At 43.3% G+C, this 23,868-nt stretch overlaps 1 protein-coding gene across 2 annotated transcripts in view; it reads right to left on the minus strand.

The window, feature by feature from the left end:
- Positions 1–45: 45 nt before the first annotated feature.
- Positions 46–23,868, minus strand: part of ARMC8 (armadillo repeat containing 8) — a 109,693-nt gene continuing 85,870 nt past the window's right edge. The window contains exons 17-23 of one of the 2 annotated variants that reach the window (XM_042998293.1): positions 22,719–22,868; positions 21,568–21,663; positions 15,492–15,578; positions 15,314–15,409; positions 10,186–10,258; positions 8,724–8,817; positions 46–4,710 (exon numbers count right to left, since the gene is read on the minus strand). In XM_042998293.1, coding sequence (XP_042854227.1) covers positions 4,677–4,710; positions 8,724–8,817; positions 10,186–10,258; positions 15,314–15,409; positions 15,492–15,578; positions 21,568–21,663; positions 22,719–22,868 — 630 coding nt within the window. In that variant the 3' untranslated portion in view covers positions 46–4,676. The remainder of the gene's footprint in view (positions 4,711–8,723; positions 8,818–10,185; positions 10,259–15,313; positions 15,410–15,491; positions 15,579–21,567; positions 21,664–22,718; positions 22,869–23,868) is intronic. The other variant, XM_007087426.3, reaches the window with a different exon arrangement.

A 23,868-nucleotide genomic window follows, 5' to 3' on the forward strand; every position in this document is an offset into this window, starting at 1 on the left:
ACAGTGTTTCCCCAATAATAAATCTATTTATCGATCAAATAACTTTAGAGTTCAAGCTGATAACTACCAACTTGAAAACAGTACAAAAAGATTGGTTAGAACATTTCCAGGCATAGCGACATGGAGGCAGACAGGTACCAGCTTTAGTCTTCACGCTGCCTACCCAAGCCACAGAGGCTGTCCCGCAAAGCTGCCTGACCTCCCATCTGAGAACAATGCTTGGGAGTTACATTTGGAACCAGTGTTCATCTCATTTTCTTGACGCTCCCTTCCCCCATTTCTTTGGTTTGACTCTGGCTACAGCCTAATTTTTAAAGTCTGAGAGCTCCCAGTGGAGCCAAGTTGCCTCCAGCTTTCACTAAATCACCTGGTTTAGCCATCCTTCCATGGGTGTGCCCTTGACAGTCACTGGAGGTTTTCAGGAGAATATTAACTATTATTACCCCCGTGAATATTAACACGAATAGCCACTCCCTCCTGCTAGTTTGCTCTGTGATCTATTTGTAAATTCACTATGCCCAGGCATCCGCTTTGCTGAGGAAAAGGCTGTGTTTGTCTACTCCCCAAGACAAATGTTAGCGATCTCCTTCTCATTTGCTGGTTTTCTCCAGAAGACTTAGCTTATGACTTGAAGTTCTTTAAATGCACAGTTAGCTCCCAGAAGACTACTCTTCTTAGGTGCATTGCTCTTTTTGCCAATATTATGTTGGCACTGGGGACAGAAGGATGAGTCAGGCTGCAGGAAATGAGTAGCAAGTCTCCCCGGAAGCTAGGAAGCCAAGGATCTTCCATCACTGGAGAGATGAGAAATGGTGTGACCAAAGCCTCTAAAAGCAGGTGGGGGAGATGAGTAGGTGGGGGAACCGAGGCTGTGGAGATGATGTGTGTTGTTGTCTGAGATGACCTTTAAGCCTTCCCAGGAAATAGCTGGGGCAGCGGGGCTGGGAAGGGAAGGCAGGAAGGGACACTAGAGTGGTACAGCTGGTGATGTGCTCTTTCCATCTAGAACTTGGTAGAGTATTTCTTTTCTCAGAGTCTGGAAGGCTCAAGGCAGAAGGAATGGGGGCAGGGGGTGGGGTTGGAGGAGAGAAGCCTCCTGAGACTGGCTAAAACGTCAGCCCACACTGAGGATGGAACTCCTTGGCAGAGACCTGGGCCTGGCTTCCTACAATGGAAGCAAACCAGAGGATGCAGGATGAGCGCTAGGGCAGGCTCTGCCCTGTGAAATAAAGACAGAGCTTCCTTCCTACCTAAGGACTGGCTCTGGCCCTCCACACAGCGAGAGGGCTGACTGCTCAGCAGAGCCAAGGCCAGGAGCCAAGGGCTGCAGAGACAGGAGGAAAGGTGACTAGGTAGGCCGAGACATGGCCCTTGAGGCAGGGGTTCCCTCAGTTTTTCTCTAGAAGCCAGGTCATAGGCCACAACTAGCCTCGTGCTGGAAACCCCCACACCCCTCTCTGCCCAGGAAGCAGGAGAAATCTGCAAAGGAGCAGGACTGGGGCAGCACCAGCCCCTATCCCAGGTGGCAAGGTGTCGGGACCTCTCCCCATCGGCTCTCCATCAGAATCTGGGGTCAGACCCCCATTTCCCAGGTCTCACTTCCATGCTTGCCCTGTGGCAAGGGAATTCCCTCCCCTGCCAACCACCTCACCACCCTCCCTCCACCAAGCTCTAGGGTAGATGTCCTTGGCTTTCTGTTTCTAGGGAGCCCAAGAGATAGGAGATGCTTCTCTATGTTTTAGAGATGGGGAAAAGAAGGTAGTGTGCAGTAAGTAAAGAGCACCTGGGCATCCCTGCAGAAGAGAGCGCGGCTGGTCATCCGCCAAGCTCAGGACCTGAGTCCAGTGGGTGGTGGCAGTAGAAATGTGGCTGAGGAGAGGATGGAAGGAGTAGACACAGCACTGGGGAGGTCCCGGTGGCTGGGAGCGGCCACCTGTAGAGGGTCTGCTTGCTTCCAGGAGGCAAGAAGAGGGGTTCCCAGCCTGCTGCAGATGCCCCTGTAGGGTAGCTGTAACTCCCACAGGGCACCGGCCCCCGCTCTGAAATACAGTCACTTCCCAGCCTCTTACTCACCAAGAATCATAGGTTCCAAAAGCCAGTACACAGTATCTTCTAATGTTTCCTAATGTTCTAGACATTTGGAAAACAGACTCCTTTTTAGAAGTTGCCATGATTTTTTCTTGGCTTTTATTAGCATGTGTTAAAATCATATTATCCAAACACTACCAGAAGAACATGTATTGTTCTGCATAAAGTGCTTAAGGAAAAAAAATGCAACTTATTAAACTGGACATTCTTTTCTAGTTCATAAATTTTGGGTTACAATCAGGGCACAAAAGGAGAAACAGAGTGCAGTATTAGAGAGAGCGAGAAGCTTAGTGAAGGACTCGGGTGGAGACACAGACCACGCCCCATTCCTCCCACTTTCTTGCCGACTGAACACTGCACCTGCATAAAGCAGCAAACAGCTTTAATAAATACATTTTTCCTTCATTTAAATCAGAAAAGTTAATTATAGTAAAGCACTTTTTCTCTGACCATCTGTTTGTAGCCACAGGCAAGATTTATCCACAGAGTTTAAGTGTGAAAGTGTTAGTTCATTGGGCTTTCAGCTTTCTAATGCTATCTGGGTTCAAGATTGTCTCAGCAATTCGTTATCGGTTTCTTTATATTTACCAACTCTATAGTGTTTTGTGTTGCAAATGCCAACCAAGGACATTTTCTCAGTACTAGAAATGTCAACGAGTGGACCTATGTAAGGCTTTATTCCCAATAAACTCGATTTTCTTTAAACTGGCGTTCTCACATTAACACTCCGTTGGCCGCACAAAACCCAAGTCCCTGCTGTGACAGATTTTTAAATCGGTGGTGTTCTGAAAAAAATAACAACTTGGCAATCTCTGTGTTTGAATCTTGGGTGGTCATGTTGAGAACAGGAAAAATTGCATTAAATACACTTAAAAACATTCATTTGCAATCAAACATATTTAAATCCTCCAAGGAAGGTGCAGGTTGGTGATGGGGTGGCTGCGGTGTGAGCAGCCCCATCAGGAGTGGCTGGGAGGCTTGGGGCTCTGTCAGTGGCACACACTCAGGACAAGCGGCTGGGTCACAGACCTCGCTTCCGGGCCGCAATGCCTCTGAACTTCTTTTAGCAAAGAGAAAAGGAAGGCTGGTTGTTCCTCCAAACAGTCAAGAGCAACCTCTGTTGAGTTCACCTTGAAGCTGACCCAGAAGCTGGAGCCAGGTGCCAAACTAAAGGCTGCAGCAGGGCGAAGTAGCACTCGCTGTCAGAGAATCCATCTTCCATCCGCTGGGGAGAGTCCCTTTGCCTCGCTCAAACTTCAGTGCTTTGGGCTTCATGCAGGACAAAATCTCAGCCACATCTCTTACTCAAATTTTGATCTCATTTTACAAAAGCACACTGAATAGCAGTCCTGAGTGACTAGTAGAATTAGCTGAGTATAGCTAAGAGAAAAACAGCTTTCTAAGCTATCCTGTTCTTTGCTTCTTTCTACAGGTGAGTCTGTAGAGCATTCTTTAGTTTCACAGTGATATATGCTGTTTCAGGAAGCACAAGGTGATCAGACTTTGTTTCCAGGAAGTGATGACCTACTTTAGTTTGAGCATAAGGTTCCACGACTGGCTCTATATCCTGTCAGATACCGCTACACCGATGACAGGATTTAGGGCAGTCGGGAGGCTCTTGGTGCCCAGTTCCTGCCAAGTGTAGCATGCCAGAGTCAGGGCTGGGCTTTCACTATCAGTAGCTATATTTCCCCCTGATGGTTCAAAAATCCTATTGTGAATTTGTTGCCTCACTCCACTCCACCCTGTCCATCTGACTTGGAAGCCTGAGAGCTTATTGAATTAGGCTGAAAAGAGGCTCTGTACCTGCTGATATTGACGGCAGTAAGATGCTAGCTTACTATTTTGCACAGCACCATATATCATGCCTGTTATTCAGGCCAACTACAGCCAACCTGTTTTCTTTTTTTGTTTTTTGTTTTTGTTTTTTTTTGTTTTTGTTTTTTATAAAGAAAATCTATGTAAGTTGAGGTTCAGAAATGCATATATTTTTTACTTACAAATATTCATCTGACCAAAATTCAACATAACCTTTATGGAACACTTAACAATTGTTTTGTTTTTAAAATAACATTTCATTCAAACTGTATATAATTCAGTAAAGTTTTTTATACAGCAAGCAATGCTTAAACCCTGGAAAATCTGTAGAAAAGAGATTTTCACACAAAATAAGAAAAGAAAAATTTGAGGTATCCCTCACACACACACATCCATTCATTCTGACCCACGTGCACACACACGCACACACACCTATGTGTGCAGAGACACATTCATCCTCACTCACAAAGTGGCTGCAGCATAGGCAAAAAATTGTAGGTCCAAAGGAAAATGATTGATTGTTCTAACAAAGAGTCCAGGTAGCTCAGAAAACAAAACAAAACAAAACACAATAGTCCTCTGAGGAAATTACTACCTCGAAAAAATGTTCTCAAGATGAATTTGAGATCTAAGCCTACCAAATTGCTTTTGCAAAACAGCTCCCTGCAGTCCAAGGTGACTTGTGCAAATAGAAGGAATCAAATGAGGCTAGTTCCTGTACTTCCTTTAACAAGGATGTGGGATGCTCGCAGGTGCCCAGGGTGCTCCCGTCACGCCAGGTACTGCTGCAGTGCCGTCTTTGCCCTGAAATCACAAAGTTCCTGTTAGCCATCATCTGAGAAGTGGAATGAAGGCAAAAGCCCTGTGGCTCAAAGATGGTAACGTGGAGTCTAAAAAGGTAGATCCCCAAAGGGAAGCGGGGTGAGCCCAGCTGGGCGACTACCATACGAGGCAGAGATGTGCGGTCAGTGGGTAACTTCGATCCCAGGCTGGCTGCATTCCTCTTCCTGAGGTTCTCTTAGAAAGGGCTGCTCTTGTCATTACACCTGTTGCAGCTCAGGGGCATTTTATACTTTTCCTTGGTCACTGGCATTTAGGTGTGACGTATCTGGAATTCTTTACTTTCTCCTATTGCCATGCAGGTTTATCTAGTGCTCCAGGACACTGTGGGGGTACACTTAGGGTTCTGGGAAGCTAGGAGGAAAATTGACCCAGGGAAAGATATTCAGGGGCTGATTAGAAGGTGCCTGGGGGGCCTAGAGCTCATGACCCAATGCTGACTCATGGTTTCAAATGCCTTCAAATTGAGGAAGGAGGTTACAGTTTCATCTCATTCTTTTTGTCATGCCTGCTGGTATAGACCTGTGTGGGATGGCTGGAAAGAAGGCAGCGAGTTGGAGAGGAAGAGACATGATATGGGCGGTGGCCTCACCCATCCTGATCCTTGTTAAAGTGTCTTCCTTTGAGCTAGGACTGAGGTAGGCCTCCTTTACTACTGCAATCATGAACTTGGTAAAGTTTCTCAAGAGGCTACAATTGTGGGAATTACAAAGTCAGGTTTTAGCAATGGTCTCCCCCTTCTAAGTTATGGAAAGAAATGGCTAAAATGTTTAGTTACAATTAGCTGATGAAATTAAGCCAAGGTAGACTGGGCATGCAGTAAGCTCGACACAAATGGAGTGTCTGGTTAAGTAAAGGGACCTGAAGTTTTTAAGTGGAAACTAAGGGATGTTCTTACAATTACCTAAGACTCTATAAATATAGTAACTGCAAATAGTCCAATCCATCAAAATGGGAAGCCCTGTATACACCGTCTCCGAGTTACAAAACAGTTGGGTTCTACAAAGTCATTTTCCTACAGAAACAAGTTGATGAATGATGCCACAAGCCGCCCCTTAATGACCATCCACCTCACCTCACAATCCCAAGGCCCTTTGAGCCTGAGGTGGAAAGGGCTGGCTGACAATAGCTCCTCATCTCTAAGTGTTTGAAAGTCAAAGGATCACAAAGCCTTAAAGATAGAAGGACGCTGAGAGATGTCTGTGCCATGGTGGGAATGTCCACATGAGGGTTTTGACTAAAATTAGAACTGCCAATTCAGACTCCTTCTGAATCTTTCTCGGGGGCTGTCTATGTTTGTTATATTAGACCTTAGTGCGTACCTTATCATCTTTCTGCTATCTCTTAATATCTAAGAAGTCTTTTCACAGATGTTTTAGAGGCAAGATCATGGTTCCTTAGATGGACTAGGTAAGGTAGCCCAGACCTTGATTTTTTTTTTCTTAGACCTTGATTCTTTCAAAGGGGTTTAAAAACTGCTGAAAACTTACGTGCCACACATATTTGGGAAACAGCATCAGACTGGTCTAAGCAATGTAGGCCAGGGCCAAAACCTATTGTACATCCTGCTGGTGAGGCCTCTTTTAGTGTTTCAGGTCATCCCAGAAACGATTTTAAGCAGAATTATTTTTGTTTCTAAACAAACCTGAGAAAAGAAAGCCAGGGAATGATCTGGCCCTCAGCCAGGAGAGACAGGCTGATAGCCTATCATCTGAGTCAGCAGCCATACTACTGCTGTGGAGGTGGGGGCAAGGGTGCTGGTCCTTAAAGTACCGCTCAAATCAAGGCTTCAACGGGTGCCTAACTTTGACTAGCCTTTGATGTGATACTCACCGAGCAGCAGCCTTGAGCTGCAGTTATTTGGGGATTTGTCTACTTTGACTCACAGGACGGCAAGCTTCAGGGAGGCAGGGGCCCCATCTGCTCTGTGTGCTCTAGAGTCTGGCACAGCCATTCACTTGAGGAGCAATTAGCAAGTGCCTTTTCCCTCGAGTGGAACAGACGAGCAAGCTGACAGCCACGACAGTGTGGTATATCCTATGGGTGTTATGGGAGGTCCTGGCAGATGGGGTCCCCTGACAAAGCATAGGGTGCAGAATGGATCAGGCAAGACCTTCTGGAGGAGGGGACAACCTGATATGAGTTTTCAAGGACAAATGGCCACTGTCGGGGCATTCTCTTCCCTTGCTTTCAGGACACCTTCTGTGCCTGGGTCTCTGTCTGCCTCACTGGTTGTTCTTTCGTTTCCTTTGCTGGATCTTTTTCCTTTTCCCCTAACTGTTCGAGGGCCCCACAGCATGGTTCTTATAGCCCTCCTACTGTCTTCCTCTCTCTTACTCTCCTTAGGTGACTTCATCCAGCTTCAGTGCTTTATATACCATCCTACCCCAATTTTCTCAATTCTCCCTACCCCAACCCAAATTTCTCTTGTATTCCTCATTTTCTTGGTAAATAGGCAACACCCTATTCTGTTGTTCAGGCTAAAACTCTAGGCATTTTCCTTTCCTCTTTTTAACATCTTACATTAAATCCATGAGCAAATCCTGTTGTCTCCATCTTTAGATTAAATCCTGAATCTGACCACTTCTCAGTACTTCTACCACTACCATCCTCATCTCATCTCTTACCTACATGACAATAGCCTTGAACTGCTCTCCCTTCCCTGCTTGCCCAGGTGATTCTCTACGCAGCCACCAGAGTGATCTTGCACAAATTCAAGTCAGGTAAGGTCTCTTCTGCTCAAAACTCTCCAATGACTTTCTATCAAACTCTGATTAAAATCCAAAGTCCTTACTATGGCCTATAAGGCTTTTTGCTTGCTCCCTGCTGCCTCCCAGAGTCCACTTATTACCAGTCCAGCCCTCATTTATTTATCTGCAGTCCCACTGGTCTCCCTGTTGTTTCTTGAACATGTCAACCTCATTCCTGCCTCACAGCCTTGCACTCACTGTCCCCTCCGTTAGAATACTATGCTTCTCAACATCTGCCAGGCAGACTATTTCATCCAGATCTTTGATCAAATGTCACATCCTCAGAGAGGACTTTACTGGCCCATCTATAGGAAAAGAAACTTTTTTATACTTCATTCCTTCACCTTGCTGTTTTTCTCATAGTATCTCTCACTACCTGCTATCATATTACATATTCATTTGTTTGTGGCGTCTTCTGTACTAGAATGTTAAGTTCCACAAAGGCAAGGACTTCATCGATTTTTTTCACCATTATTATCTCCAAGGCCTAAAACAGTACCCAGTAGAGGTTACTACTGAAAAAAATTCTCTGCCAAAGGAACGGGGAATTAGGCAGAGAGTGGACTGGGTAGCAAATCGGATGGAACAGAATGTGTAAACGCATGAAGATGTGATACTGTGACAGGGAAGGTGTGGCTGGAGTACAGGGTGGGGGGAGCACAGAGAATGAGAAAGGCAGAGCTAGGCCATGGAGCACTTGTGAGCGACGTCCAAGAGTGTGGAGAATGAACATAAGCGGCAGAGTGTATACAGCTAGGGAGAACATTTGCGGCTATTTTGAAGTTACACAGATCTCTGATTATGATTCTTGCTTCTCTGAGTATATTGCAAGGACAGCAAACCCTCAGTGGACACTGCTGTATACCCAGCAGCCAGGCCAGGCTGACACAAGGCAGGTGCTCAATGAGGTTTTGAGGTAATGGATGTTTTTATTATTGGCCTTCCTTTCTATTTTAATGTCAAGAGAATGATTTCTGGATCCTCTCCAGATACCCACTAAGATGGACCAGGCTCATGTTAACTCTCAATAAGATAAGAATCTTTAAAAAATTTGCTGATTATTAGTTTATCTTACTCAAAATTCATACAGTGGCTCACAGTAAATGAAGGGAATTCAAGAATCTAAAAGATTTTAAGTTTGGCCATGTGAATTACTAAGCAAGCCAGACCCTTTCATAAAAGAATCCAACGTACCCCAAAGCAAGGCCCTTTTATTTTGATACTCACTTGTCACAAAGGTTTGAATCTGGTGACTGACTCAGTTTGTGTAGAATATCTACGATGCCCATGTCTCGTAATTTATCCTGGCGTTCTTGTGAACCTAAGAGATTAAAGCTAACAGGTTACTGGGAACACGACCTAGGCATCTGCTTTCCTTGATGTACAATCAACAATCTAGAGCCTTACCAGGGTCCTTTACTCCCCATCCTTCCATACCCCTGGTCCCCAGTGAAGTTGGATCCCCTCATGCTTGGATGCTCAAAAACTGGTCTCTCTGCTCCTTGACCCTCCTTCCTGTGTCCATCCTGGATTCTGCTGATCGAGTAATGTCTCCAAGGACTATAGCATCAAGGTCAGATTCTTCAGCCTGGCACAAGGCCCTCTGCCATCAGGCCCCATCTTCGTCTCTTTCTGGACATGTAAAGCCAGGCTCTTCCTAGTTCAAACAGGTCTTGTTTTCCCCCTTCTAATCTCTTTCACCCTGCTCTGACCTCCCAACACTTCCTGCAGTCTCGTGGTTAGCATGTGGCAGTTCCAACTTCGTACTGCACTGTCCTCCCTTCCAACTAGACTAGGACCTCCTTGAGGGCAGTTTTGTTTCCCTGGTGCTTGGTGTCTAGGCCTACATGTTGAATTCAATTTCTCTTCCTTCCACTCTGTTCTAGACACGGCTGCTGAGTAGAATACTCCTCCTGGAGTCTTTCCTCCCCATCAAGAGCCTGCAGTGACTCACTCATTCACTGACCTCCTCTATACCCAGTGAAGCAGAATCTCTTGGTGTAGAGCCCAGAAATCTGCGTTTTAAAAAGTTCCCCAGGTGATTCTTATGCAACCAACAGCATTGAGACCCACTGTTCTTCCACATCTGTCTGCCACCTTGGCTGGACATTGGAATCACCTGGAGAATTAAAATACTTATGCCTATCATCTGCCCCCCCCCCCCCACCCGATTAAATTGGTCTGGTGCAAAAATCCTCAGGTGACTCTAATATGCAGTCAAGGTGGAGAACCTCCAATCCACAGAGGCCACTTTCCAGACTGGCTGCTTCAGCACTCATGTATTTCTCCTTTCTCACCAATGCACCCACTTCTCCATTAAGCTTATCTGCCTGGGGTCCTTACATGTGCCTCCTCTGCACACAATCAAAGACCCATCTGCCCACCGCTCATCTTCTTCAAGTACCTCCCACCAACTTCCTCCTCAGCCTTCTCAAGGGCATGGACCCCACTCATTTCTCTAGGGCTCCTCCACCCCCATCCTCTGTAATCCGCTACAACGTTGATTCCAAGGTAGGGGCTCAGTGTTAGCTGTCCAGCTGACTCAGGCTAGTCCCATCAATTCTCATGCCAAGGTGACTCCGCTGGGTACTTGGAACCCACTGAATGAGGCCTGCACCTAGGATCTCAGGGGCACCTGCTGCTTTCCCTCCCGTAATTTTCTTCAGAACAAATCTCACCAATCTCTTACCTTCCTCTTCATTCCATATGAGGTTTGATATACAAAACATAGCGGCAAGCTGCAGTTTGACATGTGAATGACCCTATTTGATGCAGAAAAAGAAAAAAAACAATATGGAAGTAATCTTACTTGATGTACTTTTTGTAACATACCACAAGCAATTCCAATAGGCTAAAAGTGTGAATTTGGGCTCTCAAACTGCAGTGGGTGAATGGGTTGGGCTTAAGACAACAGAGAATGGTAGGAAATCTGGTAAACTGGGGAGTGAAGACGACTTGCCAAGAGACATTCACATTCAGATTTTAGAAACCCTCTGGTAAGCCAAACAAAACACCTCCAGGGCTCTATGGGTAATTTACAATTTATCACTCTCTCTGTTTTTATCTACACTAGGAAACTTTCAGGTCTCCAGTGGTCAATAAATTGGATGAATGTGCCTTTTGTATTTGGCTACTGATGATCTAATTCAAATTACTTTTTTTTGTTTTAAAGTTTATTTTTGAGAGAGAAAGAGAGCGTAAGCAGGGGAGGAGCAGAGAGAGAGGGAGGGAGAGAGAATCCCAAGTAGGCTCCACACTATCAGTGTGGAGCCGGATGTGGGGCGTGAACTCATCAACTGTGAGATCATGACCTGAGCCAAAATAAAGAGTTGGACACTCAACCACCTAAGCCACACAGGTGCCCCAAATACTCTTATTCCTAAGAGTACTACTCTTACTCTTAAGAGTAAGTAAATTACTCTTATTTGTGGGGGTGATGTCCCACAACACTTGATTGAGTCTTTACTTGCTTCATCTAATGTTTCTACTATTAAGGAGCTTCTTCATCTTCTGAAACACAATTCTTATTTTTCTTTACGTACTGAAAGTATAACCACTTTTGTTAAAGTTGGATCATTTACCCATATAGACTGCTTTCTCCTACATGACAGAGGACCCAATAGTAAAACAATCATTACAGATGATTTTCCTATTGATCAATTAAGAAAAAAGTCCCCAGTACATTTAAATAAAATGCATATCTGGAAAATACCAGTGGCATAATATACTCAACAGTTTTTGAAGGCAGACAGATTTATCTCATCATGTAGGACTGTTACCTCAACAACGCAGAGACAGGAAGTGGACGTGGCTTTCTTCACTACAATTCTATGGCTGGTGATTCTTTTTCCTTTTTACCTGTGCAGACTTTTGAATTGTACTCTCTCTCTCTTTTTTTTAATGTTTGTTTTTGAGAAAGAGAGATCATGAATGGGGGAGGGGCAGAGAGAGAGAGAGGAAGACACAGAACCTGAAGCAGGCTCCAGTCTCTGAGCTGTCAGAACATAGCCCAGCACAGAGCTCGAACTCACAAATTATAAGATCACGATTTGAACTGAAGTCTGACACTTAACTGACTAAGCCACCCAGGCACCCCATACCTGCCAAGACTTTTAAAGAGATACCCAGTTCAGGTTCCACAAAGACAAAACATAAAACTTATCATCTGCTCCCACCTGAATGGGTATTTGTTGAATAAATGAAATTATATACTGTACAAAAATACATGTTTACAATGTATAAGTTCATTCATTCAATACATATTTCTTGAGGAAACAAATTGTGATGGAGGAAACTACAGGGTGAAGGGGTGGGAATCGAATCTAGGTGGAGAGCACAGAAGAGATCTCTTTGAAGGAGGCAAGATTTTTGTTTTAAACGTTTATTTTGAGAGGAGAAAGCACAGGTGCGTGTTGAGTGGAGGAGGGGCAGAGAAAGGGGGAGAGAGAATCCCAAGTAGGCTCTGAGCTGGGCTCAGTCCCATGAATTGTGAGATCATGACCCGAGCGGAAATCAAGAGTCCAATGCTCAGCTGACTGAGCCACCCAGGCACCCTACAGGAGGCAACGTTTAAGCAGAGACTTAAGGGATAGCAAGGTACAAGTTATGCCAAGAGCAAGGGCCTAGGGGCACCAAGAGGAAGGAAAAGTTCCTGAAAAGGTCTGAGGTAAGAAGGAGCTACAGAGCTTGTGCATACTGAGAAGGCAAAATGGGGCAACTTTCAGAGAAGTGGGCGTGGCTAAATTGTGGGCCCTTGTAGGCCAGAAAAAGGACTTCAGATTTCATTCTGAGTTGGGAGGAAGCTCCCAAAGGATTTAAGTAGTGGGTGGTGAAGATCTGACCTGGGCTGAAGGGAATGGAGTGACCGTGCAGAGGTGTCCAGGAGGCTATTATAGTCAACCAGGCATGAGATGCTATGGCTTGGCCCAGAGTGAGGGCAGTGGTGATAGAAAGAAGCAAAAAGAATCCAATTCTGCTTTGGGGGAACGACTGACAGGACCTGCTGAAAAACTGGATTAATGAGGTGAAAGAGCTGGAGAAATCAAGACTGGCTCCCAGGTTTGAGCAGGGCAGAGCTACTGTACTGAGATGGGAAAGACCAGGAGAGAAGAAACTTAGGTTTAGGGGAGATATTTAAGAATTCATTTCTAGGGCATCTGGGTGGCTCAGCTGGTTGGGCATCAGACTTCAGCTCAGGTCATGATCTCATGGTTTGTGCGTTCGAGCCCCACGTCGGGCTCTGTGCTGACAGCTCAGAGCGTGGAGCCTGCTTCAGATTCTGTGTCTCCCTCTCTCTGCCCCTCCCTCGCTCACGCCCTCTCTCTCTAAAATAAGAGTATTTAAAAAAAACCCCAATTTTTATTTTTTTTAATGTTTATTTTTTGAGAGAGAGAGAGACAGAGTGTGAGTGGGGGAGGGGCAGAGAGAGAGGGACACAGAATCCAAAGCAGGCTCCAGGCTCTGAGCTGTCAGTACAGACCCAGACACAGGGCTCGAACCCACAAACTGTGAGATGATGACCTGAGCCAATGTTGAATGCTTAGCCGACCAAGTCACCCAGGTGCCCCAAGAATTCATCTTTAAACATCACCTTCAGGAAGCATCAGACAGGCACATGGAGATGTAGAGTAGGCAGGATATATGAGTCCAGAGTTCAGAAAACAAGTCTGGAGGTATATCCTCCATGTGACCCTCCTCTACCCCTTGTCCACATTAAGAAAAGAACAAGCGTTTGCAGAGCTGCAGGCACCATCAGGAAAGCTTGTTGTCATAGCTTTTGAAGGCCAGTAACCATTACTTTGTTTGTATTTTATATTGTTGGATACTATGGAAAATGTAAATACTATAAATGCCTATTCCATTTATCAAAACTACTAGACCAGAGCTCAGAAACCAAAAAAAGCATAGAGAGCATGGTAAAAGCCATGGGAGTGGATGAGATCCCCCTAAACCAGGGTTTTCAACCACAGCTATACATAAGAACCACCTGGGGAACTTTCGAAAACCCTGATGCCCAGGCCACAACCCAGACCTATTAAATCAGAAGCTTGAAAGGAAAGGGACAAGGCTACAATCTTTGAAAGCTCCCTAGGAAATGCCACTGTGTAATGAAGACCACAGGTCTCAGGAAAGCATGTAGGAGAGAAAAGAAGAGTCCAGGGCTAAGCAAGGAGGGATACTGTCATGGAACACATAAGAAAAGAATGTTTCCAAGAGGAAATGGTCAGCTGTGTTGAAGGCTGCTGTACGTGAGGTAAGATTAGGAGAGAAAACTTTGGATTTGGCATCATGGAGGTCATTGGTAACCTTAAGCAGAGCAGTTTTAGTTGAGCGATGAAGTAAAGGCCAGATGAAGTAGAGTGAATTTTAGAGGTGAAGAAGGAGTTAGCGTGCATAGAAGATACTTTTACAAAGATGGCTATGAACAGGTATACCTTGGTGGATATGGGAAATCAAGAAAAACTTTGAAAAGATTAGAGATACTATGTGGATCTGGTATTGGAAAGATAAGGGAATTCCTGGTTGAAGCATTACTGCTTCATTCAACAAATATTTACTGAGCACATACTAAAGGCCAGGCATCGTCCAAGGTGATAGATACGAAAATGTACACAAGACTGACCTAGTTCTTGCCTTCATGGAGCTTATGAGGGACACAAACACTTTATGTATCACTGTAATTCAGCTAAGTGCTCTGAAGGTAACAAAATATAACCAACATGGATAAGAGCCCACAAGATGTGTCAGTTGAGCTCAGATCTGAGAGGTTAGAAGGCACACCAGAGTGCGAAGAAAAGTGTTCCAGGCAGAGCAGAGCCAGCATGTGCAAACGTCCCAAGGTAGGAAGGAACATGCATGGCCTTTTTAAGGAACAGAAGGAGGTCAGTGTAATGAACAAAGCAAAGAGGGAAATGAGAGGAGCTGGGGATATGGATGAGTCAGATCATGCAGGACTTCACAGGCCATCACAAGGTGGGTATGGATGTTATTCAAGGCGTTAACAGGGAGCCACTAAGGGATTCTGGCCTCTATTCTCATAATAGAACAGAAGGTGAAGTCATCACTATGAGTGATGAGGGAGAGAAAAGGTGAAGTTTAAAGAACAAGAAGGTAAGAACCCATTTTGCATGAGAGGTGTCAGCTTGCTGGAGAATCACAGAGGGGTAGTAGACACTGCTGAGTACCCATGGTGGGGGTGGGGGAGGGTGGTTGTAAAATGTGAAATTAACATGAAACCAATCAGCCTGGTTCTATGCCTTTCTCTGCAGCTGTGGACTCTGACAGGCAGGCAAAGAGAAGACAGGTTCACCCACAGTTAGGGTTTTGTTAGGAGACACTGACAGAATGAAAAGACTGTCAGATTTTGGCACTGGATGGCTGTGGCAATAGGTGACCGACGTGTTTGGAAGTAGGTAGCAGATTGTGTTTGCAAGCAAACAGGTCAAAGAACAAGTGCCACAGGTGCTGGAGGCTTAAGAGCTCACACACATCAGACAGAAGCCTTGAGAGGTAAGACAGGGGTTTTGGGGCACTGAAGGAAATCCAAGAGCCCAAGTCCTCACTGAATAAGGAGGCAATCAGGAGACAACGAGGGTGGGGAGTGGGGTGATGGATGGGTGGTAATACTGCCAAACAGCACAAGCTTCAAGGCCTTCCAGTCTCTTTTTCTTCAGGATGAAAGAGAGCTCCTTAAATCTGTTACAGAGTAGTCTCTTCTTTTTTTTTAATCTCTGCACCATTTGTTTTGCACTAACAATGCTATAGTCCCTGCCTTCTGATGAAGCTACCGTGGAGCAGTGAAAGGGACAAAGACCTACCATGTAATACTTGATTTTCTGCAGGATGTCATCATTGGTCATAATGAGTTCTTTTGCTGTTGTCCCATCTGCTATGTTGGCTAGGATGCACAGTGTCTGGAAAAGAACAAAGGGCTGGTGATCAGGAAAGCTCTGCAGTCCCAGAGGCAAGCTCTCAAGAGCCCAGGCAATTTCCCACCTGAAGTATACAGATGCTCACAGGTCCCACTCTGATCTCTTCTCTCCTGACACCATCGCCAATGAAGTAACCACACCTAAGGAAAGTCTACCTTAGGCAAAAGAGAACCCAAATATCTCATTAGTTTCTTTTGGGGCATAAGCCATCACTGGGCAAAGGCAGCCATGTCTTATAGTTCATGCTCTCATATAAAACTGTTACCATTTTCTTGAAAATTTCATTCCTGAAACAAACTCCTATTGCTAACCCAATGAGGTTTCTTCAAAAAAGTGGTCTCTTTGGTGGCAGTGTCACAGGTGTTGCAACCTCCCTCCTGCCCGCCCACTCCAAGTGCTACCTGCTCCCAAGCCCATGACCTTCTGGGTGAGGGCCTGGATCCTGTCCACTAGACACGTGCATTTAGGACCTCTTGACTTTTAAAAACCTGGCTAGAGGAACAGAAAGGTAAGGAAAATGTGTGAAGGAGCTTAGTCCAGGTTGGCCTAACGAGACTGGAGGGAGCCTGTGCCAGCTGGCAGGTCACGGTAACCTGAGGATAATCACCACAATGGCAGTGGAGGAAGGGACTTTCTGTCAGCTGCTGGGAGTCTCACAGCCAGACCAGCAGGAGGCAAGGGTTAGGCAAAGGTGAGAGAACTGTGGAAAGGATACTGAGCCAGTCAGTGTCAGTATCTGCAATTCAACAAACACTTACTGAGCACCTACAATGTGCGTGCACTCTGCAGGGCATCAGGTAAGACAGGAATAACACACACTACCTGACTTTGAAGCCATCACACAATTACATCTCACTGTGATGTGACAGAGGAAAAATGGAACCGAGAAAGCATGACATGCGCTTGCTTGATACTTCAACAGTCAGGGAAGGCTTCATGGAGGAAGTGACAGTGAGTCCTGGAGCACAGTGAAGAACCACTCAAACAAAGCGATGAGAAGTGCAGATAGGGTCTAAATTCAAATACTTTTCTCCAACTCTAACCTTTCTTCTGGCAGACTTAAGCTAATTAAGCTTGAAGATTACAGCTAATTGAGGAGACTGTTTTCTTACTATGGCCTAAAGCGTCAGCTATAAAGAGTGTGTGATCTTATTCTTCTTAGATTAGGGAGTGAGTCCTGAGGTTTGAAGAAAAAAAAAAAAAGGAAAAAAAAGTTTGCCTCTGGGATACAAGACACATAGAAAATGCAATTTGTAATTCAAGGCTTGAGCAGGCACTGAGGTCTATTCCAGGGCACGAAAGCCATGACTGAGAGAATGTTGATATGCTCCAGAACTAAGTGAGAGATGCTCTGAGGAGGATGTCAGATTTCAAAGTGAGCTGGAACATGTGAGCCTGTCAACAATCTTGGCAGGCACAATACCCTTGAATTTCTGAGGACTGAGGGGACGGGAAGGGGATAAATAGGTTTGGACTCTTAACCATGGATCACAATTTAAAAGGCTTCATGACCTAGGTATTCCCAGGAAGAGGAGGGAATGACAAACACCTTTAGCCTTATCTAGGCAAGAACTACCTACCCCTCTCTTACCCACTAAGACAAATATAAGGGGGATTTCACGAAATATTTCTCAGAATAGACTAGTTCAGCAAGATAGGCAAGTGATTCCCCTTCTTGGAGTGCACGAATACACCCATGCCTGCTCAGGCTTGGACAGCATGGCAGAGTGAGCTACAGGTCTGTTTTGAAGCCCACACAACCCCCACTGTAACAGTCTTAAAAGGATCAATTAGTTCTTGGGCCCAACAATTTAACCTGGAAGCTAGGGAGCAGAGAGGAAAGCTACACAGATGTCCATGTGCACACGGCACACACACACACTCGTGTGAACAACGGGAGATTAATGATATGGAGCAGGGACTGGCAAATTACAGCCTGCCGGCCAAATCCAACCCACTCCCTGTTTGGCCAACAGAATGTTCTTGGAAAATAACCATGTCTACTTGCTTACATATTGTCTATAGCTGCTTTCAGGTTAGAACAGCACAGCTGACTGGATGACCTGCAAAACTTAAGATATCTACCCTGACCTTTGTAGAAAAAGTTTGCCAAAAAAAAAAAAAGTTTGCCAACCCCTGAAATAGAGAAAATAGAGGGGAAAAATCAATGAAATCAAAAGCTTCTTCTCTGAAAAGATCAATTAAGTTGATAAACCTCTAGCCAGACTGAACAGCAACAAAGGAATCACCAACTAAAAGAACAAAAGGGGAGACAAAATGCAAAGAATACTACAGACGTTAAAAAGATAAGAGAATATTATGAAATACTTTATGTTAATAAATTTGAAAAAGATGAAACGGACAAATTCTTGAAGGACACAAAATACCAAAGCTCACTCAAGAAGAAATAGGTAACACGAATATTCCTCCTTCTGTAAAAGAAATAGAATTTAGCTAAACACGTTTCCACAAAAGAAATACCATGTTCCAGATGGCTTCACTGGTATATTCCACCAAAATTTAAGAAAGAAAGAATACTAATTCGTCACAAATTCCTTACAAAAACTGAGGAGGGAATGCCTTCACCTCATTCCCTGAGGCAAGCATTCCCCCAATAATCAAATATCAAGATTAACATCAGATAAAGACATCACAAGCTATACAGCATTATCTCTCGTGAATATAGATGTGAAGCATTTCTTACCAAATTTCAGTAAATTGAATCCAACAAAATATGTCAAGAATAAGACATAATGACATTTTAATATGGTGTACCTCTCCATTTATTTAGGTATTTAATTTTTTTCATTATCAGTGTTTTCAAGTTTTCAGCATAGAGATCCTGCACATATTTGGTGAGATTTATACATAAGTATATCATGGTTTCTGAGCTACTATAAATGGTACTGTTTTTAGAATTTCAAATTCTACTTGTTCACACCACTATATTAAAAATACAATAGCTTTTTGTAATCATCAAGGCAGTATGGTACTGGTACAAGAACAGACACTCAGATCAATGTAATAGAATAGAGAACCCAGAAATGGACCCACAAATATATGGGCAACTAATCTCTGACAAAGCAGGAAAGACTATCGAATGGAATAAAGACAGTCTCTTCACCAAGTGGTGCTGGGAAAACTGGACAGCGACATGCAGAAGAATGAACCTGGACCACTTCCTTACACCATACACAAAAATAAACTCAAAGTGGATGAAAGACCTCAATGTAAGACAGGAAGCCATCAAAATCCTCCAGGAGAAAGCAGGCAAAAACCTCTTTCATCTTGCCCGCAGCAATTTCTTACTCAACACGTCTCTGGAGGCAAGGGAAACAAAAGCAAAAATGAACTACTGGGACCTCATCAAAATAAAAAGCTTCTGCACAGCGAAGCAAACAATCAGCAAAACTAAAAGGCAGCCAACTGAATGGGAAAAGATATTCGCAAATGACATATCAGATAAAGGGTTAGTATCCAAAATCTACAAAGAACTTATCAAACTCAACACCCAAAAAACAAATAATCCAGTGAAGATATGGGCAAAAGACATGAATAGACACTTCTCCAAAGAAGACATCTAGATGGCCAACAGACACATGAAAAAATGCTCCACATCACTCATCATCAGGGAAATACAAATCAAAACCACAATGAGATACCACCTCACACCTGTCAGAATGCCTAACATTAACAACTCAGGCAACAAAAGATGTTGGCGAGGATGCAGAGAAAGAGGATCTCTTTTGCATTGTTGGTGGGAATGCAAGCTGGTGCAGCCACTCTGGAAAACAATAGGGAGGTTTCTCAAAAAACTAAAAATGGAACTACACATGTACCCCCATGCTTATAGCAGCACTATCAACAATAGTCAAATTATGGAAAGAGCCCAAATGTCCATCGATGGATGAATGGATAACGAAGATGTGGTATGTGTACACACACACACACACACACACACACACACACACACAGGAGTATTACTCGGCAATCAAAAAGAATGAAATTTTGCCATTTGCAACTACGTGGATAGAACTGGAGGGTATTATGCTAAGCAAAATTAGAGAAAGACAAATATCATATGACTTTACTCATATGAGGACTTTAAGAGACAAAACAGATGAACATAAGGGAAGGTAAACAAAAATAATATAAAAACAGGGAGGGGGACAAAACAAAAGAGACTCATAAATATGGAGAACAAACTGAGGGTTGTTGGAGGGGTTGTGGGAGGGGGGATGGGCTAAATGGGTAAGGGGCATTAAGGAATCTACTCCCGAAATCATTGTTTCACTATATGCTAATTTGGATGTAAATTTTAAAAAGTAAAAAAATAAAATTAAAAAAAATACAATAGCTTTCTCTATCTCGTAGCCTTGGCTAATTCATTGATTAGTTCTAACTTTTTTTGATGAGTCCATGGCATTTTCTATCAAGGCATTCATGTTGTCTGGGAATAGTCATTTCTTCCTTTCCAATCTACATGCCTTTTATTTCTTTTTCTTGCCTTATTGCACTTGTTAGCAACTCCAGAGGCTGCTGAATAAGACTGGGAAGAATGGACGTACTTGTCTTGCTCCCAATAGAAGGACAGTGATAGATATGCTCACTATCTTGATTGTGGTGACCACTTCATGGTATATACCTATGTCAACATATCACAGTATACACTTCAAATATATGTAGCTTATTATATGTCAATATACCTTCAAGAAAGAAAAAGACATTATCAGATAATGTCGGAGAAGAATTAAACTTCCAGCTAACAACCAGACAGTTTAAGCCTCCCATCATCACCTACCCACTCCCAGACCATCACCAAGATATATATGAAGAGTATAATTTGAGTCCTGACAGAACACATTACTGTTATTGGTCTTTTTTTTTTTTTTTTTTTTTGGCCCTCATCCAAATCTTGCCTCAACTTTTTGCCTTGCTACACTTTTCAAGTTAAAGGAATTCTATCTAGGTGAGGCGTTTTTATAGACAAAATGGACACCTATGCTCTTCAGGTGAATATTTTGAACAATGCATCTTCTTCATTGTTGTGTTCAATAGATCACATACAACCTAATTTCAGTGATGCCTATGAGATTAGTTTTTCTGTGTTAAATTTTTATCAATAAACATAGTTGTTTATTATTGAATTTTAAGAGAAATCAGCTACCATGTCCATCTTAAAATCACTTTGTCAAATATTTTTGCCTTTTTTGCTCACAAATTCAATCACAGCCCCCACATTCTACCACTCTTACTTCCTGGACTGTTCTGAAGCCTGAGGAATTACTCTCACTCAGGAATACAGAGAATGCGGAGCATTGGCCCTGCACTTAGACTCTAGGTTCAACTCTCCACTGATGAGCTTGGGCAGGTTTCCTCCACGCATGAAAGTATACAGCTCAATGAATTTTGAAAGTGAACACACCATGTAGCCAACATCTATGTCAGAGAGTTGAACATTACCATTGCCTCAGATCTTGTATTAGAAATTTAAGTTTGTAGGTGACCTTTCTTTTTATGACAAAACATATGCTATGTTAAAGATCCTATAATAAATCCCAGGAAATACAGAAAAGTAATTCCCAAACTGTCCCCTGATGAATGCAGGGTCTCTGTATTTTTATGCCTACCCTAAACCTGCCGTACTGAAACAAAACAGAAAGTAGAAGTATGGGATAGGAATAAAGAACAGGGATGTATTAGAGTTAAAAAAATGAAAAACGACTCCACCATAAGGGATTATTTTATCAGGGTGTTACAGGAGTTTCAGTTCAGTGCATGGTGGATATAGAAAGCTGGAAATGATGAGTCCTGGAGAGTGGATTCACTCTGGGATGATCAAAGGTGATATCCCTATATATACAGGACAGTGTGCACAGTGCATGACACAGAGGGTGAAACTACAGACTCTGGTAATGTTATCTTCTATTCTGGGAGGAGGAATTCTTGAAGACAGTTTCAGGGGTGATGGAGGATCTTTCTTCTCAAATCTTTCTGGTCTCTACAGCACCTCTGATCTCAGCAATCTATCTTTCGCAGATCTGAATATTCAGGAGACTCCTAATGAGGATCCTTCTTGATATTCACATGTAGAAGATTTTCCTCAGGCGAAAATAAAAGGGGGTGGGGGGGACACATACCTGCTCTTTGACCTCAATGTTATGCTCTCCTTCCAGAATAAGGGTGACGGCTTGCATAATTTGCTTCCCATGTGTACTCATTATTTTATCTATATGCTGCAAAATAATGGAAAACCCATAATTATTATCTGGGGAACAGAGAAAAACACCATAGAAAAGAACAGAAAGCTTCTCAAAGTTAAACAATATAATACATAACTGCTTGAAAGAGAACTGCATATAGAACTAGATACCAATGGATAGTGTTTATCATAGTATAAAACTGCATTTTGCCTTCTCTCTCTCCCCCTCTCTCTATATGTGTACACATATACATATAGAGATATACATTATGTACACACACATACATATATATTTTACATTTTTCTGGATGACTTGAAGATAAAGAGAACACAGACTTGGCCTGATAGAATACAGGACTGCAATCACTGGGGATCCTCAAGCCCAAAGATATTAAAGAAAAAGGAATTTTAAAAATGTATGGGGAAGGGGGAGAAGTCAGAGACATGGAAAATATGGCACAGATTTACTAACACCCTGGCGCACAAATGTGCGAATAAGGCTCAGGAAACAAGTGAGACACAAAGGAACCACCATGGTTCATCTACCTGAATGTCACTGACACTGTTGTTCATGGAACATTAGAGAATAAGGAGAGGGACCCCACGAGGCTCAGCCTCTCCTGCTTTGACATATACCCACTATTCCCCATGCTGACATCTTCAGAGGTCAATCCAGTAAATGTTGGCAGGGTGAGGAGCTATCTATGGAATAGCACTGAGAAGGATTCTTTAAAGGGAAAGAAGCAGAGGCCCCAGAGGTAAGTGATTTAGGCAGATGAGAAAACCCACTCTGGCCAGCAAACCAAGTAAGAATAAAGTGACATATTAAGGCCGGCTCACATCTAGCATGGAGTAAGGAGAGGGAGACAGGACAGGCAGTGGAGGAGTGGAGGGTCAGGTGGCTATATGATAAAGCAGCTCCCAGAACACCTATGCAAGTGATATTGATACTAACTTCAAACTTCTTTGGAAAGGGGCAGCATTTGAATCACTTCTGGGCAGATATCGATGGGAACAGTGAGGATGGGCAACGTTTCGCACTGCATATGCAGGGGTAGTTCATCTGGAAACCTGGATGATTTTACTTACAGGCCGAGTAGAGAGGAGATTTCTAAGAAGTCCCAATGTCTTCATCAGCACATTCAAATCTGAATCTGATAATAACCGGAATAGCTGTTCAGTACTCAAGCTTCGTAAAATATCTGCTTTTATTTTTTGTTCAGCCTGAAATGCCATATTCTGAAAGGATTAAAGAAGTTTCAAGAATCATGCATAATTTGCTTTATTATATTTTAATAGTAACTCTGATAATTTTCAAAGTAAAAATAAAAGCTGCAGACATCCTTAAATTTAAGTCACATGTTTCTGAATCCTGTTAATCACTTATTAATTATATCAAGAGAAAGATAACTATAACTCCTATATACCCTCCTGTATAAGGAATATGACCACTTCCTGATATGGGCATTTGAGTGTCTTAAGATTTGTCAAATAAATACAAAATCTACTGTTAGTTTTAAAAAATTATTCAATTTACTTAGACTAAAAAAGGAAAAAAACCCAAACAAAAAACCAGTTCACCCATTTCTCCCACCACTGCCTCTGGAAACCACCAATCTATTATCTGTATCTATGAGCTTGATTTTGGTTTTTTTTTAATTTTTATTTTTTAAATTTATTTTTGAGAGAGAGAGTGCAAGTAGGGAAGGGGCAGAGAGAGGGGGACAGAGGATCTGAAGTGGGCTCTGCACTAACAGCAGAGAGAGCTTGATGTGAGGCTTAAACTCACGAACTGTGAGATCATGACCTGAGCCCAAGTCAGATTCTCAACTGACTGAGCCACCCAGGCACCCCTGAGCTTGGTTACTTTCGAGAAATCTTTCTGGTTATCAAATTGCCTTCTGTGCACTTCAATAACAAAATTACTGCTAATGACTGTACTGTGCCACCCATTTTGAGAATAACTAAAAAGGACTTCCATATTATGGGTTCAAGTTAGTAGTGGATTTTGTTAACTTTACCAGCACTGAAACACCTAGTATATTCACAGTACTATGCTAGGGTTGATATGGCTGGGCTATATTATATAGGAAGCTCTTCAAGGGGTAGGAGGTGAACCCAAATTACTAGCAACTCCAGATGGCTGGTGTCTATTTTGCTCCTTTTTCTCCTTCCTGCACAAATTATGGCTTACCCCAGCTTAACCTGAAGCTATAAAAACATCTGAAGAAAATAAAAA

Source organism: Panthera tigris, chromosome C2 (assembly GCF_018350195.1).
Source record: "Panthera tigris isolate Pti1 chromosome C2, P.tigris_Pti1_mat1.1, whole genome shotgun sequence".
In the NCBI taxonomy this organism is placed as follows: Eukaryota; Metazoa; Chordata; class Mammalia; order Carnivora; family Felidae; genus Panthera; species Panthera tigris.